General features: G+C 43.2%; 7 protein-coding genes across 16 annotated transcripts; 4 read left to right on the top strand and 3 right to left on the bottom strand.

Moving 5' to 3' along the window:
- Positions 1-85: 85 nt before the first annotated feature.
- Positions 86-1,443, top strand: LOC104720742 (uncharacterized). Of its 2 annotated transcripts, none has more exons than XM_019232683.2 (5): positions 86-217; positions 290-473; positions 589-795; positions 873-1,064; positions 1,171-1,443. In XM_019232683.2, the coding sequence occupies exons 1-5, from the start codon at positions 135-137 to the stop codon at positions 1,201-1,203; spliced, it is 699 nt and encodes a 232-aa protein (XP_019088228.1). In that variant the 5' UTR covers positions 86-134; the 3' UTR covers positions 1,204-1,443. The 2 variants fall into 2 exon arrangements, with proteins under 2 accessions (XP_019088228.1, XP_019088227.1); XM_019232682.2 differs by having other exon boundaries at positions 1,154-1,443.
- On the bottom strand, positions 1,364-2,854 carry LOC104720743 (amino acid transporter AVT3C). Its single transcript, XM_010438622.3, has one exon. It carries the CDS (start codon positions 2,852-2,854, stop codon positions 1,532-1,534), a length of 1,323 nt encoding a protein of 440 aa, XP_010436924.1. The 3' UTR covers positions 1,364-1,531.
- Positions 2,855-3,167: 313 nt separating this feature from the next.
- Positions 3,168-6,679, top strand: LOC104720738 (alpha-1,3-mannosyl-glycoprotein 2-beta-N-acetylglucosaminyltransferase). 4 transcript variants are annotated; one of them, XM_087471343.1, is made up of 19 exons: positions 3,168-3,307; positions 3,400-3,450; positions 3,589-3,676; positions 3,816-3,878; positions 3,968-4,005; positions 4,086-4,162; positions 4,236-4,281; positions 4,382-4,444; positions 4,539-4,605; positions 4,673-4,741; positions 4,833-4,902; positions 5,001-5,062; positions 5,161-5,251; positions 5,328-5,421; positions 5,674-5,736; positions 5,810-5,848; positions 5,950-6,120; positions 6,211-6,337; positions 6,412-6,679. In XM_087471343.1, exons 1-18 carry the CDS (start codon positions 3,236-3,238, stop codon positions 6,325-6,327), a joined length of 1,341 nt encoding a protein of 446 aa, XP_087327469.1. In that variant the 5' UTR covers positions 3,168-3,235; the 3' UTR covers positions 6,328-6,337; positions 6,412-6,679. The 4 variants fall into 4 exon arrangements, 2 of the variants coding, with proteins under 2 accessions (XP_087327469.1, XP_010436918.1); XR_015570712.1 differs by having other exon boundaries at positions 5,145-5,251; positions 6,211-6,679; XR_015570711.1 differs by having other exon boundaries at positions 4,083-4,162; positions 5,145-5,251; positions 6,211-6,679.
- Positions 6,680-7,402: 723 nt separating this feature from the next.
- Positions 7,403-11,416, bottom strand: LOC104716107 (uncharacterized). 3 transcript variants are annotated; one of them, XM_087471344.1, is made up of 5 exons: positions 11,039-11,250; positions 10,292-10,908; positions 10,011-10,211; positions 9,888-9,923; positions 7,403-9,738 (listed from the first exon to the last, which is right to left on the bottom strand). In XM_087471344.1, exons 1-5 carry the CDS (start codon positions 11,247-11,249, stop codon positions 9,667-9,669), a joined length of 1,137 nt encoding a protein of 378 aa, XP_087327470.1. In that variant the 5' UTR covers position 11,250; the 3' UTR covers positions 7,403-9,666. The 3 variants fall into 3 exon arrangements, with proteins under 3 accessions (XP_087327470.1, XP_087327471.1, XP_087327472.1); XM_087471345.1 differs by having other exon boundaries at positions 7,403-9,731; XM_087471346.1 differs by lacking the exon at positions 7,403-9,738 and having other exon boundaries at positions 9,740-9,923; positions 11,039-11,416.
- On the top strand, positions 7,564-9,874 carry LOC147933483 (calcium-dependent protein kinase 26). Of its 3 annotated transcripts, none has more exons than XR_015570709.1 (8): positions 7,564-8,098; positions 8,181-8,324; positions 8,396-8,548; positions 8,621-8,736; positions 8,824-8,991; positions 9,085-9,328; positions 9,409-9,551; positions 9,641-9,874. XR_015570709.1 is itself a non-coding variant. In XM_087471342.1 (8 exons), exons 1-7 carry the CDS (start codon positions 7,564-7,566, stop codon positions 9,520-9,522), a joined length of 1,455 nt encoding a protein of 484 aa, XP_087327468.1. In that variant the 3' UTR covers positions 9,523-9,551; positions 9,641-9,874. The 3 variants fall into 3 exon arrangements, 1 of the variants encoding a protein (XP_087327468.1); XR_015570710.1 differs by having other exon boundaries at positions 8,824-9,019; positions 9,089-9,309; XM_087471342.1 differs by having other exon boundaries at positions 9,085-9,309.
- Positions 11,397-13,738, bottom strand: LOC104716105 (uncharacterized). 2 transcript variants are annotated; one of them, XM_010438612.2, is made up of 5 exons: positions 12,826-13,738; positions 12,468-12,730; positions 12,211-12,348; positions 11,834-12,058; positions 11,397-11,740 (listed from the first exon to the last, which is right to left on the bottom strand). In XM_010438612.2, exons 1-5 carry the CDS (start codon positions 13,400-13,402, stop codon positions 11,636-11,638), a joined length of 1,308 nt encoding a protein of 435 aa, XP_010436914.2. In that variant the 5' UTR covers positions 13,403-13,738; the 3' UTR covers positions 11,397-11,635. The 2 variants fall into 2 exon arrangements, with proteins under 2 accessions (XP_010436914.2, XP_010436913.2); XM_010438611.2 differs by having other exon boundaries at positions 11,834-12,067; positions 12,826-13,576.
- On the top strand, positions 13,682-14,735 carry LOC104720737 (uncharacterized). Its single transcript, XM_087471350.1, has 2 exons — positions 13,682-14,061; positions 14,148-14,735. Exons 1-2 carry the CDS (start codon positions 13,772-13,774, stop codon positions 14,365-14,367), a joined length of 510 nt encoding a protein of 169 aa, XP_087327476.1. The 5' UTR covers positions 13,682-13,771; the 3' UTR covers positions 14,368-14,735.
- The last annotated feature ends 567 nt before the right edge of the window (positions 14,736-15,302 follow it).

Below are 15,302 nucleotides of genomic sequence, written 5' to 3'. Positions count from 1 at the left end.
AACAAGAACCACACGCACTTCTTAAGTAGAACAAAAAAAGAGAGACGACTTTGTTGTTTTATATATTTTAAAAAGCAGAGAGAGATGGTCACGTCGGTCGTTGTCGTTGGTTCGTTCTGGGTGGAGAAGAGAGAATGTGCATAGCAGTGTTTCTTTGGCAATCGCATCCGCTTTACCCTTTCCTTCTATTTCTGAACAGAGATGAAGATCACAACAGGTGATTAATATAAAACCCCTCCTCTTATATCGCTTCAATGATGATGTTGATGTTTTATGTATATTGCCCAAGGCCGACGGAGGCGCTGCGTTGGTGGGAAGACGGTGAGACGTTGGGAGGAAGAGACCTGCTTGGCGGCGGTACGTGGCTGGGCTGCACGAGGCAAGGCCGGATCGCTTTCCTCACCAATTTCAGGGAAGCCTCATCCTTCCCTGCTGCTAAATCCCGTGGAGATCTGCCTCTTCGTTACTTGCAGGTCTGGTCTACCTACTCTAATATTATATATTATTATGCTGCTTCTGTCTGTATGATAGAGATGTTGAGACTGAGAGAGGAGGAGTTTTCTTGTTTTTGGTAATGAGAACAAACAGAGCCGTAAGAGTCCGGCCGAGTTTGCCGAGGATATCCACGATGAAATTGCTCTTTACAATGGCTTCAACCTGGTAGTCGCTCATGTCTTGTCCAAATCCATGGTTTACATTACCAACCGGCCTCTCCATGGTCACAAGCTCGTGACTCAAGTCTCTCCGGGTATCCATGTCCTTTCCAACGCCAACCTCGACTCTCCTTGGCCCAAGGTATAAACTCTTCTTGCTATTATTTTCTATCTTGCAGACTCCCCTATTGCGCCTCCTCTTTGTTTTTGTCTCTGCAGTGTGTGAGGCTGAGAGAGGGTTTTCAACAGCTTCTCGCTGACAACCGTAGCAGTGAATTCCCCGTGAAGACCATGGTGGAGCAGGTGATGACCAATACTGTCAAGGACCAAGACACCGAGCTGCCTCACGTTTACACACCAGAGACGGAATACCAACTCAGCTCCATCTTCGTCGACATGCAGAGACCAACTGTAATCTTTTCTTCTTTTAGAGTCTGTATATATTTGCTTTCACTCTTTTCTATGACTCATATTCCAGTCTCACTCACTCTTGGATACAGGGGCGTTATGGGACCAGAAGCATCTCCACGATCAGCATCAAGTCCCATAGTGAGGTATGCTTTTACGAGAGGCATCTTGAAGAAGGTGATTCATGGAAGGAGCACACTCAACAGTTTGTAATTATACAAAACGACGAGAGCATTTGATCAGCTTGCCAACCTTAACATTGAGTACCCAAAGCTCTCACATATATTGTGTATGTATGTATGTAAACACAAAACAGAAGAGCTCATCTCTATTATTCCAAGCATCAGACAGAATACAAATACAATCACAATACTTTTTAAAACCACAAATCCCATATACAGTACATAATGGCACACTTACACATTTATTGGACACAAGTATGTAGAAAACTCTCTCCAATCCTCTCACGCTTACACTTTGACTGAGAAGATCTCATTGAGGGAACTCCAAGTTCCAGACACAGCAAGAGCCACACCGAGTCCCACAATCGCTGTGTCGGAACTCCATTGCATCCACCCCATCTCTTCCTTGAAGACCAATAAATGGAACAAGGCAGGCAACACAAACCCTAACACACAGCAAGTGCTGCTGCCGACCAAGGACAAAAAATCAGTAAAGTTTGGCACAAAGAGAGCCACAAGAGTCACTACCAAGACGAGTAGCCATCTCAGCCAGGCAGAGTACATCCCACGAGAGAAACGCCTCTCCACTATCTCAAAGACTGGATTCATCATCAAGGGGAAGGTGAAGAAGAGGTTGACGCACAATCCAAGCTGAACAACAGTGCTAATAAGTCCTGCACCCAAGTTTGACGTGATTATGTCCATGGTGTCTTCACCAAAAGCCAAGTAGCCTAGGAAACCGAAGGCAATGTAAATGAGAGAGATGAATCCCATGCCGAGTGCCAAGACTTTGCCAAACTTGTCCTTGTCCTTCATCTCGGATTCAAGGGGCAAGACCATTCCAACACCTTCGAAAGAATAGACAGCGACGCCCATCCCATACAAGAAGAGAGACATACCGCCAAAGGCAACCACGTCAGGCCTTTGCTTGAGTATAATCATGGAATCCTCAACAATGACAACACCCATAGCGGCAAGATCAACAACGTCGGCGAAAATGCTAAGAGGGGCCAAGTGAGTGAGGGTCTTAATGGAATTCAAACCCAGCTGAAAGGGGAAGCATCCCCAAATGTAGAGACTTTTGGAGGAGACGCCAAAGAAATCAGAACCCAGCCTAGTGATCTGATGCCTGAGACTGGTGGGGGAATCAGGATCGAATAGATTGGCTAAAGTAGTGCCGATGAAGATGAGATAACCGACACAAAAACCAGCTTGAGATAAGATGATAAATAAGTCAACGACGATCCTGCCGAAGGAGCCGCAGACGGCAAATCCAAGGTCACCAAAAGAGCCGATCTTGGAGGAGGAGGACTTGGAGACGCCATTGAAAGAGTCGAGCTTGCGGCGGGTATGGACAAGGAGCATCATGCAGTGATGGGTCAAAACGGAGACGGAGACGAGAAGGAGGACGCCCATGAGCCATCCGGTTCGCTTGAAGGCGTAAGGAAGACCAAGAACACCAGCGCCGACGACAGCGATGAAGACGTTGGCGAAGGTCTTGAATTGGCTGGACAGGGGAGGTCCCTTGCCAAGAAGAGGCGTGTCCTCTCTAGCCGGCGGTGGTATTTTAAGGGTATAAGAGGAGGAGCTAGCTTCGTTCTCAAACCCCATCTGAGAATTGAGATGAGATGGAACAAACTCTTTCTTCTTCTTCTTGCCTCAATCAATCTGGGAAATATTCAATCAAAGAAATGTGAGGACAGCAAGATAATTGGATAAATAGCGTGTAGGTTGGAGTCCTTTGAGCTGTCGCCGTCGCCGTCGTATTCGAATTAGAGCTACCTGGTTAGAGAGAGAGAGAGAGAGAGAGAGAGAGATCTATTTATGGATGAGATGGAATGAAGTGATATAATAATATGGTCAATCCATTCTCATCTCACCATCATTTCTTTTCTTCCTTAGAACGAAAACGATGCCGTTTCAAACATAACTTAATCTTCCCGGCGGCCAAAAGAAAAAAAAAAGAAAAAAAAAAAAAAAGGTTCTCCAGCTATGGTGAGGATGATGACTTGTGACTTCAGATTTCTTCTGATTCCGGCAGCTTTCATGTTCATCTACATCCAGGTCACAAAATCAATTCTCGCTATATTTTGGATCGCTAGCTAAATCCACAATCTAAATCACTACTTGTATTATGTTTCTTCTTCTTCTTCTAGATGAGGCTTTTCCAAACGCAATCGCAGTATGCAGATCGCCTTGGTTCCGCTGTGAGTTACCTTCTTCTGCTTACTACTTATTAGACTAACTTAACTAGGAATGGTTTGTTTCGAGATATATCATCAAATCAAATGGTGTGTTTCGTGTTTGTCTTGAATTTTTTTTTTACATGTATATCTGATCTGCAGATCGAATCAGAGAACCACTGCACTAGTCAAATGCGAGGGCTCATTGATGATGTTAGCATCAAACAGTCACGCATTGTTGCTCTCGAAGGTACCTTTTTCCTGTTTCCCTCATTCTTCTTTCTTTCCTAACCTATTCAGGATGGATTACTAAACCTTATATATTACTATATGAAGTTATTTGAATGAACTCTAAGACTTATGCATTGCTCTGAGTATGTTTGTTGCAGACATGAAGAACCGCCAGGACCAAGAACTTGTGCAGCTTAAGGATCTTATCCAGACTTTTCAAAGTTGCGTTTGCTACTCCAACTGCATTTTCTTGCTTTCTTTTTATTAGCTAGCTTTGCTTGATTTATGATTATTTCCTTCCTTCTCCCAGGAAGAGGAATTGCAAAACTCACTGACGGTGGAGGACAGGTCTGGATATGAAGCTGCTTTTCTTCGTATTCTTATCTGCTATCACTTGCTATAACCTGTTTCTTGTTTGCACTCAGCAGATCCCTGTGGCTGCTGTAGTGATTATGGCTTGCAGTCGGGCAGACTATCTTGAAAGGACAGTTAAATCTGTTTTCAAGTGAGCATACCAAACTGTTTTTATTCTTCTAGTAAATCGTTTCAAGTGTCTAATGGCTAATTCTTTTTTACAGATATCAAATTCCCATCGCTTCAAAGTATCCTCTTTTTATATCTCAGGTACTTAATTTCGGGCAGGGTGGTGGTCTCTTATACTGTTTTATAGTCAACGCATTATTAACCATGGTCTACGTGAACTAATTCTTTTCTTTACTGACAGGATGGATCTGATCAAGCCGTCAAGAGCAAGGCGTTGAGCTATAATCAACTAACATATATGCAGGTATATATTAATCTAGTGTGATTTTTCTCCTTACTGTACAAGTAATTTGGTCATGTAGACAAGTGAGGATGAAGGCTCTTTTCCCCTCTTTTAGCACTTGGATTTTGAACCAGTGATCACTGAAAGGCCTGGTGAACTGATTGCTTACTACAAGATTGCACGTAAGGACTGGTTTCTTCTTTATCTGCGTCCCTGCAGCTCCATTACTAAAACACTTTTTTAATACAGGTCACTACAAGTGGGCATTGGACCAGTTGTTTTACAAACACAAATTTAGCCGAGTGATTATACTAGAAGGTGACGCTTTTTTACCTTTCATCCTCTCTGTACCTTGCTGTTCTGCGTTTTTGCAGTATTGTTTAAGAGGGGTTGTGTGTCTCTTTAACAGATGATATGGAAATTGCTCCAGACTTCTTTGATTACTTTGAGGCTGCAGCTAGTCTCATGGATAGGGATAAGTATGTTACCTACTGAAGCTAGATTCTTATGGCATAAGTTCCAACAAGTGTTTTTTTATATTGTTTTTCATTCTTTTCTGGATGCAAACATTTGTTAGAACCATTATGGCTGCTTCATCATGGAATGATAATGGGCAGAAGCAATTTGTGCATGATCCCTGTAAGATTCTTCTTCTTCTTGTTTATCTCGCTTCCTCTCTTGCCTGTTCTTTCAACACCTCATTATGTTTTGTTCATGCTAGTTAAAATAATCTGCAGATGCACTTTACCGATCAGATTTTTTTCCTGGCCTTGGGTGGATGCTGAAGAGATCGACTTGGGATGAGTTATCACCTAAGTGGCCAAAGGCATATCCTTATATCCGTTTTTTCATTCTCGATTACTAAAGTTTGATGCATCTTAGACTTTCCTTAACAAATATCCACTTACTGGGATGATTGGCTGAGATTGAAGGAAAACCATAAAGGCCGCCAATTTATTCGACCAGAAGTCTGCAGAACATACAACTTTGGTGAACATGTTGGTACCGGACTATGTTATATATCATATGAGTTTCCATTGTCATAGTTGTACATGCTGTTTCTTTTTATTTCTGTTAAATTGTTCAATGCTTAGTGCATATATGACCTCTGCTTTTTGTATGAATAATACAAATGTATTATTGGAGCTTCTTCCTAAAGTTTCTCAAGACATGGACGTAGACAGTCAAGCCCAGATAATACCGTTTTCATTTCACCCTTTCACCTAACCTTTGCCATTTTCATCTGGCAGGGGTCTAGTTTGGGACAGTTTTTCAGTCAGTATCTGCAACCTATAAAGCTAAATGATGTGAAGGTAAGCATCAGTGTGTTCTTACCCCTTTTTGTTGCATCACCACTTTTCACTTGTTTTTTATTTCATTTATTAGGTTGACTGGAAAGCGAAGGACCTGGGATACCTAACAGAGGTAATAATTACAGAATTCTGGGAATCCTATCTTTTGTTTTCCTTTCGCATGTTTTTAGTGGGTAAATCTAGTTTTTAACTTGTTCTCTCATGTCTACAAAGGGAAACTATACCAAGTACTTTTCTGGCTTGGTGAGACAAGCACGACCAATTCAAGGTTCTGACCTTGTCTTAAAGGCTCAAAACATAGAGGCTGATATTCGTATCCGGTATAGAGACCAACCAGAGTTTGAACGCATTGCAGGGGAGTTTGGTATATTTGAAGAATGGAAGGTAATTTCAGAAGATTGAACTGTAATCTTTAATGATTGTAGTTGTAGGTCCAAAAAAAGTCACTGTTGTGTACCCCCATTCATTGTGCAGGATGGTGTGCCTCGAACAGCATATAAAGGAGTAGTGGTGTTTCGAATCCAGACTACAAGACGGGTATTCCTGGTTGGCCCAGATTCTGTAAAGCAGCTTGGAATTCGAGACTCCTGATGCAAAACATGTACTTCTCCAACCAGCATCATTTACATCCTCACCGTTGCTTACAGTTCTCTGCTAACCAGGTTTCAAACGCAGATGAAAGTAAAAGAAGATTTTCGACCGCAGGCAACCTCCTTCTAGCAGCGTTTGCACTTTTGGTTGTATTATCTATGGATGAGTTTGTAGAGAGGGGGGTTAAGTTTAATAGCTAAGAAGCTCCGGTGGTCTGTCTCACTGGTTTAGAAGTTATGGGAACCTCTTTAAAGGGTCAGGCTTAAATACATTTTCAGTAGTTTTATAACTGATTGTCTTGTGGGTATCTTACACGAATGCATATCATTGTATCAAGTTTTTCGTCTTTCCACTTCCCTTGGCTTCTTTATTGCTAGTGTACATAGCTCTACAACCATCTACAGGTTACAGCCAAATCCTTATTTCGTTGGTCCTGGCAGGCGGTGGAGAGGATTATTGACCTTAACACCCAAACTAATCAATCGGTGTTGCTTCAAAGAAGTAATTTTTATTTCACGCACACTTTCATTTTTGGATCTTCTCTGTTACATCACAACCGCATCTCCTCCTTGGCCTTCTCCAGCTGATAATGTATATGATGACCAATTGGAGATAAACGGGTGAAAGGAGGTTTGATATGTCCCATGTGAAGTAAAAGAGCCTTGCAGAGAGTCCGCTGCATTTTTAGAATATTCTAATAAAAGAGACTATTTTATGGATCTGTTGTTGATGACTAATAATCAAAGATATCTTCTTTTGTTATTTTTAGTCAGGATGTAGGTAGAGACGTTGGGCGAGAATATTGCAATACCATGTTCAACAAAGAATACACTTTGATCATCGGATCTGCACCAATCTGACTCTTTTAACATTTTTTCCAGGTAATTTACACACCCATCTCTTCTTCTAATTTCCTTCCCATGTTTGATTTCTCTCTACCAATGCATGCGATTTGGCTCTTGTAGATAGATTATTAAATTTGTATCCCATCTTTTAATGTTTTCAGATCGTGTTTTATGGGACCTGATCTGTTTTCCTCTGATGATGGCAAACTGATTTGGAAGGGGAGGTGAACTAAGTTGGTAAGGGATTGAATTATGATTAGTTTGATGGGCAATACATGTCATTCTATTCTTTGGCTGCTCGATCTGTCTCGAGGCACTTACAAGCAAAACCATTCTTCTAAACTCATTTGGACTTTCCACGGTTTGTTTCAGGCAGAAGAAATAAGCCACAATGAAGCACAGCGGTGGGAACCAAGCCTGCTATGTTCTTGGTCAAAAGACCCCAAGCATCCGAGATCTCTACTCGTTGGGACACAAACTAGGTCAAGGACAGTTTGGGACGACTTACATGTGCAGAGAGATCTCAACAGGGCGTGAATACGCGTGCAAGTCTATAACAAAACGAAAGTTGATTTCCAAGGAAGATGTGGAAGACGTGCGGAGGGAAATTCAAATCATGCACCATCTGGCTGGTTACAAGAACATTGTCACCATTAAAGGTGCGTATGAGGATCCTTTGTATGTCCACATCGTGATGGAGCTCTGCTCAGGTGGGGAATTATTTGATAGAATTATCCAGAGAGGGCATTACAGCGAGAGAAAAGCAGCTGAACTAATAAAGATCATTGTTGGTGTTGTTGAGGCTTGCCATTCGCTTGGTGTCATGCATAGAGATCTTAAGCCCGAAAATTTCTTGTTGGTTAACAAGGACGATGACTTCTCTCTTAAAGCCATTGATTTTGGGCTTTCCGTGTTCTTCAAACCAGGTGAATACAACTCTAGTGCATCTTTTGCAACATATCTTCATTCATAGAATTTTGAACTTGCTACATCATCTGCAACTTTCAGGTCAAATATTTGAGGATGTCGTTGGAAGTCCGTATTATGTTGCTCCTGAGGTTCTGCTCAAGCACTACGGACCGGAGGCTGATGTGTGGACGGCAGGGGTCATACTGTACATATTGGTTTGCGGAGTCCCTCCGTTCTGGGCAGGTATGCACCCAAATGAAACAAATGCAATAAGGCTTTCAAGGTAAAAGATTCTTATATATATTGCTCTGCAGAAACACAGCAAGGGATATTTGACGCAGTGCTCAAGGGACATATTGACTTTGACTCTGATCCTTGGCCCCTAATATCTGACTCTGCAAAAGACTTGATCCGTGGCATGCTATGTTCCCGGCCGTCTGAGCGACTGACAGCTCATCAAGTATTGCGTAAGTCTAACCAGTTTGTTCTCATTCATGTCCTGAATAGGTGTATCTGCTAGCTTACTTAGAATTTTGCAGGCCATCCTTGGATCTGTGAAAATGGAGTTGCACCAGACAGAGCACTAGATCCTGCTGTGCTTTCTCGTCTTAAGCAGTTCTCTGCAATGAATAAACTAAAGCAGATGGCTTTAAGGGTAAGCACCCAGACGCAAGCTGTTTCCATTTACATACTATGAATTATTTTTTCCATAAACATCTTCTGATCTTCTGATGTGATTCAGGTTATAGCTGAGAGTCTCTCCGAGGAAGAAATTGCTGGATTGAAGGAAATGTTCAAAGCAATGGACACGGATAACAGTGGAGCGATTACATTCGACGAGTTAAAAGCCGGGTTGCGAAGATATGGTTCTACCCTCAAGGATACTGAGATTCGCGACCTTATGGAGGCTGTAAGAACTTTCCTCTGATCTGATATAGGTGAGTACAGTGTACCTACTTGAAATCAGTATGTTAAGTATGAATCTGTGACTGTGATATACCAGGCAGATATTGACAAGAGTGGGACCATAGATTATGGTGAATTCATTGCTGCAACAATCCATATGAACAAATTAGAGCGTGAGGAACATCTACTCTCAGCCTTCACGTACTTTGATAAAGATGGGAGCGGTTACATCACAATCGATGAGTTACAGCACGCGTGTGCTGAACAGGGAATGAGTGATGTTTTTCTCGAAGATGTGATCAAAGAAGTCGACCAAGACAATGTGAGAGACCTGCGCTTATGTATATGCATATCCTCTAGCTTGGAGATTATATATGGTAAAAAAAGGCCAGGGATCCTCATTATCGTCTTCTTGTTTCAGGATGGAAGGATTGACTACGGAGAGTTTGTAGCTATGATGCAGAAAGGCATTGCTGGAAGAACAATGAGAAAAAGCATAAACATGAGCCTCAGGAACAACGCCGTCTCACAGTGACAAAATGGCGATCTCACAATTATGTACAGGTTAGGCCTTTTCTCTGTTTTTGCTAGGTAAAATTCCATCGAATTCTTTCCCAAACTGACGGTCTACGTGAAACTTTCATTGCTGATAGAGCTGCTGACCCAAGAGATGCAAAAGCTACAAAACTCTGCAGAAATATGATCTGGATCCTTCCCGGTAAAGATCGAATATCAATAAAGGCTCTGCACTCTAAAATGAACTGATATGTATTAACAGATAGACAAATAGGAAGTCATATGAGATTATTGTAAATTGACTTATATGCACAGACACATCCTATAACGAAAATATAATAAGAATGATTACTGTGGATTTAAATGATAAATTCATCATCATACATCTAATAGAGCAGTCTCTCTTCCCATTGTTACCTCCTGCACAAAGTAAAAGAGATATACTAGTGAGTGACCACAAGTTGCAAGGAGAAGAGTGGTTGTCAACAGAGAAGATTATCGTGTTACCTTTAGCTTAGAATCGCTGGAGAAGGCGCAACTGGATGTGATAGCATGGCCTGGCTCAAACACCCATCCTACTGAAAATACTCTATCGCCGTCTTTGCTTTCTTGGAGTGAGCACCACAGCTCTTGCGGAAGCAGTAGAAGATCCTTTTCTTCTCTCACAATCTCAATAACCTTCTCGCCAGTAAGGTGTTGAATACAACCCTGAAAATACTCACAAAATGATTCACAACAGCGACCATCCAATGGATGTACACATTTGCAAAAAGAACAGGCTTACTCACGGAATCAGAGGCGTGAAAGCGAGTGGTAGCAAGTAGACCTCTCCAAGAACCGGCAACCACTGAAGCTGCTGTGGTAGGTGTAGAAGCAAAACCGGAGCTACGGATGGCACAACCTCCAAGCTGATCGCCATCTCTGAAGGGACCGTACCACTGCTCACGGAAAACTTTGACACTCTGCAACGACATGTTGGTCTCAGCTAAGCTGACAACCTGGAAAATCCTCACGCGAGACTCCTTGTCATTAGGACTGACAAGACAATGCTCCACCTCTAGCTGGTTGTTCCGCAAAGGCCACACAGCGACATAGGAGCCAGTGTCAGAATACGAAAATGCTAATGCAGACCCGATGGTCCTCTGGTCGATGGTGTAACGGGTGGCTGCGTCAGCTTCACATCCAACGGTGGGGAGGAGTTTGATGGACTTGTAAAGAAAGGTGTGTGCGTGGGGCTGGGCAAGAGTGGGACACTGCGTCTGCCAATCAAACACCTTCACTTCCCATTCTCGATAGGCTTCTGGAACAACTGATTCAGGTAGTTCAAGCGGTTGTCCTTGGCGTGAAAAATCTGCTCCGAAACCGTCCCATTCGCCAGACACATTTTGAGCGAACTCCGACCACGCTTTTAAAAAAAACCATTCCACAAAGAGAGACACACGCACGGATGTTATTAAAAAAAAAAAAAAAAAGAACCTTAATTCGATGATTCACCGGAAAGTATCAATTACATAAACTGTAAAAGGTGAGCTTACGATTGAAATCAGGGGCAGGCCGGCTCTGCGCCAGGGCACTATCCGAGGAGATTTCAGCTGAACAAGAATGAGGGGTTCTGTGAATAAACCCTCCTAAAGCAGAAGAGAAGGGAAAGGAGAGAGCTTTAGACAACGGCAGCGACCGAGGCGGAAGAGCAGGGGCAGGTGTACGGCTCCGCCATAAGAGGGAGCTTCCAGAGGACGTCATCATTTGAGAGCAGAGCAGAGCCAGAGACTCTGTATATTCTTTGATTACCTTAGAAAAAAAAAAGAGATATGGAAGAAAGGTTTAAATTTTAAATTGATTTCGTATTGGATCATGCCAATGGGCCTATTTTGTACGGCCCATCAACGACAATGGAAATAAACTGTGAGCACTCTGTGTGTACTCCGGACAACTTATTATTAAATGAGTGTGAGTTTAGCAGCGACAAAAGTAAAACTTGTGTTTGAGTGGGAAAGTGGTTGAAACACAATCACAATACAGTTTAGAAAACTAGAAGAATGATCAATTTGCAAACCACAGCCTGGTCCGATGTACCACATGATATGATCTTATTGATTGTACACATTTGCTACAGCCTGTACGCAGACCCTTCATAACTCATCTCGTGAACCACTTTTGCTTTCATAAGATGCATATGCTTTGATGATTGAAACATACAGGTCAATGCCCTTCAAGTACTCAGCTTTCCCCAGATACTGCAGCGCAATAAAGCAAAATGATGATCCTCCAAACAATTGAGCAAAGTGAATCAATCAAACCAAAATAGTATATGCAAAACCAGGCGGTACCTCATTGTGGTCATGAAGCAAACTGGGAGTGTTTGATATGGGAGAGAACCCAAACGCAGGCACGCCAGCCTTGCGAAAGTAGCGAGCATCCGTTGATGCAGGGAATATCTCAGGCTTACTGGTCCTACCTCCGGCTTCCTTAACAGCATTTTCCAAGAGCCCCCACCACGGATTTGAATCATCTGCTGCTGTGAGGAACTGCTTCCCCGTAAGCTTCTGCTTGAACTGCCCCAGCTAACACATCTTAATTAGTTAAAGTTGTCCAAAAGGGGTCCTCTCAGGTAACTTGCATCTGACTTTGTCTAACTATGCTATGCTAGGGGGGCTTTGCCTTCATCAAGACTAATTCATTGACAAGGAAGAGATACAGAAATTACCTCAAAGGACATGTTTCGTGATGCTGGAGCCCATTCCTCCACCAAACGTCTTTCGAGTGCTTCAGCATCAACGCTGGGTGGAATACGAATGTCGAAACCAGCTTCTGCCTCAGATGGTTGCAGATTCATTACGAAACCCTTTGAGGAAATAAAGAGAGCCCAATTTGTGTGAGATGATATTGCAGTAGTAACAACAACTTTGGGAAGATAGAGATACAAAAAGGGAGGGAGACAAGACAAGTAGTAGTAGTAGTTACAGTTGGAGAAGGTGTGCCAGCCTTGAGGAAGACCATGTTAATGTTGACGACATCGCCTTCAGCAGTGCCGCCAGCTTTGAGCAGATCAAACTGGGAAGCTCTGAATCTGCGAATACTCTCAATGCTTTTGAGGAGATTCTCCATGGCAGAGTTATCATAGAGCTTGGCACCATGGCCAGGTGGACCTTTAGCCTTAATCACCAGCCACCAGGGACTCCTCTCTCCATAGAATACTCTGTAACTCTCTGTAGGCGATGGCAGGCCTGACACCACCACATCACACAGCTTTTTGTTCATAATAAAAACAAAAAAAAAACAAAAAAGAAGAATCAAGAAATCAAGAAGAAAAGAGCTGTACCTTCGTCGAGGACGATCGCGATGTTCAAGGTCTTGAAGAAGTCGGATTCGGCGAACTTCTCAGCGCCGTCGTGGCCGCCGATCTCTTCATCGGGGACGAAGGAGAGGTAGACGGATCGGAGTGGCTGGAAGCCAGAAGACTGGAGCTTGCGAATGGCCTCGAGGTACTGCATCCCGACGCACTTCATGTCCTGGGAACCCCTGGCGTAGATGTTGCCGGTGGTATGGTCGATGTGAGCTTGGAGAGGGTGGTGGGTCCACTTGGACTCCTCGAAGGGAACGACATCGGTGTGGGAGTTTAGGAGAAAGGCAGGGAGGGTCGGGTCGGAGCCAACCCATTTGAGGAGGAGAAGAGGCTTTCCCTTGACGAGTTCGATCGTCAGAGATTCGAGGGATAGGGGTTTCGCCTGAGAGATTATAAAGTCAACGGCTTTGTAGTAGTCCGGGTTTGGTTGAACCGTGTTGATTCGGAGATACTCCTGGAATCTGGAGACGATCGCATCATCGCCGGCCACCGCAGAGAGGAGGCACAGATGAAGAACAACGAGAAGAAGAAGAAGATGATTCATGATGGCCATGGGGGAAGAGGAAGAAGATTTTTTTAGTTCTGCCACAAACAAATTACAACCAACCACTACTACTTAGCAAGCAGCAGCAGCAGCAACAACCACATTACTCGTTACTAGTCATTAGAAATATTGAAATTGAGGGCTCACACGACACAACACAACACAACACACTTTGTTTTGTTTATTTTTCTTTATCTAATGATGATGAGGATGAAGGCCACGTGGGACAATGGTAGTTTTGTGAATAAAAAGAAAGAGCAAGGGCAAAAAAAAAGAAAACCCGAATAAAATAAGAATAACGATAATCCCCAAGAAGGGGAGAGACTCAGTCTCACGAGCAGCAGCAGGGCAGAGGGGATCGAGCGAGAGTCGAGAGAGATGGAGGAGTGTATGAGGAAACTGGCCTTGTGGCACACGAGAACCTTCAAGCCGGTTATGACCCACGACGAGCTCGAACCGATCATGTCCACCATGGGCTTCATCCCCCAGGACCACCAGGAGGACTCTTTAGGTTTCAAAGAGTACGTTTTCCTCTCTTCTCCCACCACCAACCACCCCAGGCCCAGGCTCCCCTATCCCCACATCGACGGCCTTCATATCACCACCTACCAGGCCTTTATCGACGCATTGGCCTTCTTTCTTGATGTCTCCGATCTCTTCCATGTCAGGTTGGTTGGTGGGAGAATCATCATCTCATTTACCAAATCAATTCTTTTTTTAATTAAATAATATGTGCCTCCATCCCCAATTGCAGGGGAATGCCGCTCCAACGTGTCAAAGATAAAAACAGAAAATGGTGTCGCATGGAAGATGATGATACTGCTGTGTTTGTGTACAGAGATGGAACCTTGGACAAGTCGAGCCACAATTTGAGCAGACAAGAGTCGTCATCATACACACATGTTCTCATCCACCATAAACCCCTACCTCATTGCACTCTTCTTCCCCTTAAAGACATCACTGTTTGGGTTTGATTTTTGGGTAGCCTCTTCACAACAAAACCTCTTAGATATAATAATAAGAGTTTCCTACCTTTGTCTACTTCTTCTCTCCTTCATCGGATTCAAAGTGGCCGCCGGCCAAATGAGATGACGGTTGATGATCCATAACTTTCAAAAGCCCTTACTGGTTTTGTTTCCACCAAAACTAGACTAATACACTTGATTCTCTCTTTATATGTCTTTTCTCTTCAACTCAAAACTTGTATCCTATTGATGCTCTCTACCCTTTTTCTATTAACACGTACAAGTGTACGTAGATTCTTCTCTACTTCACAGGAGCACCAAAAGAAGGAAACAAATTTGTAAATCAAAATCAATATAATCAAGTTTTCACTTTCTCTTTGGCGGGTTCTCGACTTCCTAGCTACTACTATGTACAATAACAGAGCCAAAGCTGAAGAAGATTGAACAAGGCTGTTTTGTTTCAACTCTCTGTTTTAGTTTGGTGTTTGTCATGTCTGTGCCCGTGTGATTTTTTTTTTATGCGTTTTGGTAAATGGGCAAACAAAAACAAAACCTAAGCATAAAATAGAGTTTGAGGTTTAAAAGAGAAACAGAGTACTATTAGTCTTTTGTTGGTGGAGATTGATGTGGAAAGAAGTAAGGTACCGGGTGGGTTAAAGGACCATCTCCCTTGTGATGATCGCTGAGTCGGACGCTGCCAAAGTCGTGCTTCCCCAAGAAAAAAAACGCATTTTTCAGATACCCCGTACAAGCTAGCCTTGGAGAGGAAAATGCTGACATCTCCAGTGTCCTTAGCATTTCCTTCCTCGTCTAGCCTCAACACAAGGAAATGGTCCCATTCCCTAAAACTCTTCCTAGGGGTCCTGCTCTCTCTTGGAGTACATTACATGGGAGGAGAAGAAGCTGGGGTCTGTGATTCTGATGTTGGTCCACTTGCAGTTCCT

The sequence above is a fragment of the Camelina sativa genome, chromosome 11 (assembly GCF_030686135.1).
Source record: "Camelina sativa cultivar CO46 ecotype springtype chromosome 11, ASM3068613v1".
Lineage (NCBI taxonomy): Eukaryota > Viridiplantae > Streptophyta > Magnoliopsida > Brassicales > Brassicaceae > Camelina > Camelina sativa.
The sequence above is the reverse complement of the archived record's forward strand: the minus strand, read 5'-3'. Positions and strand labels throughout refer to the sequence as shown.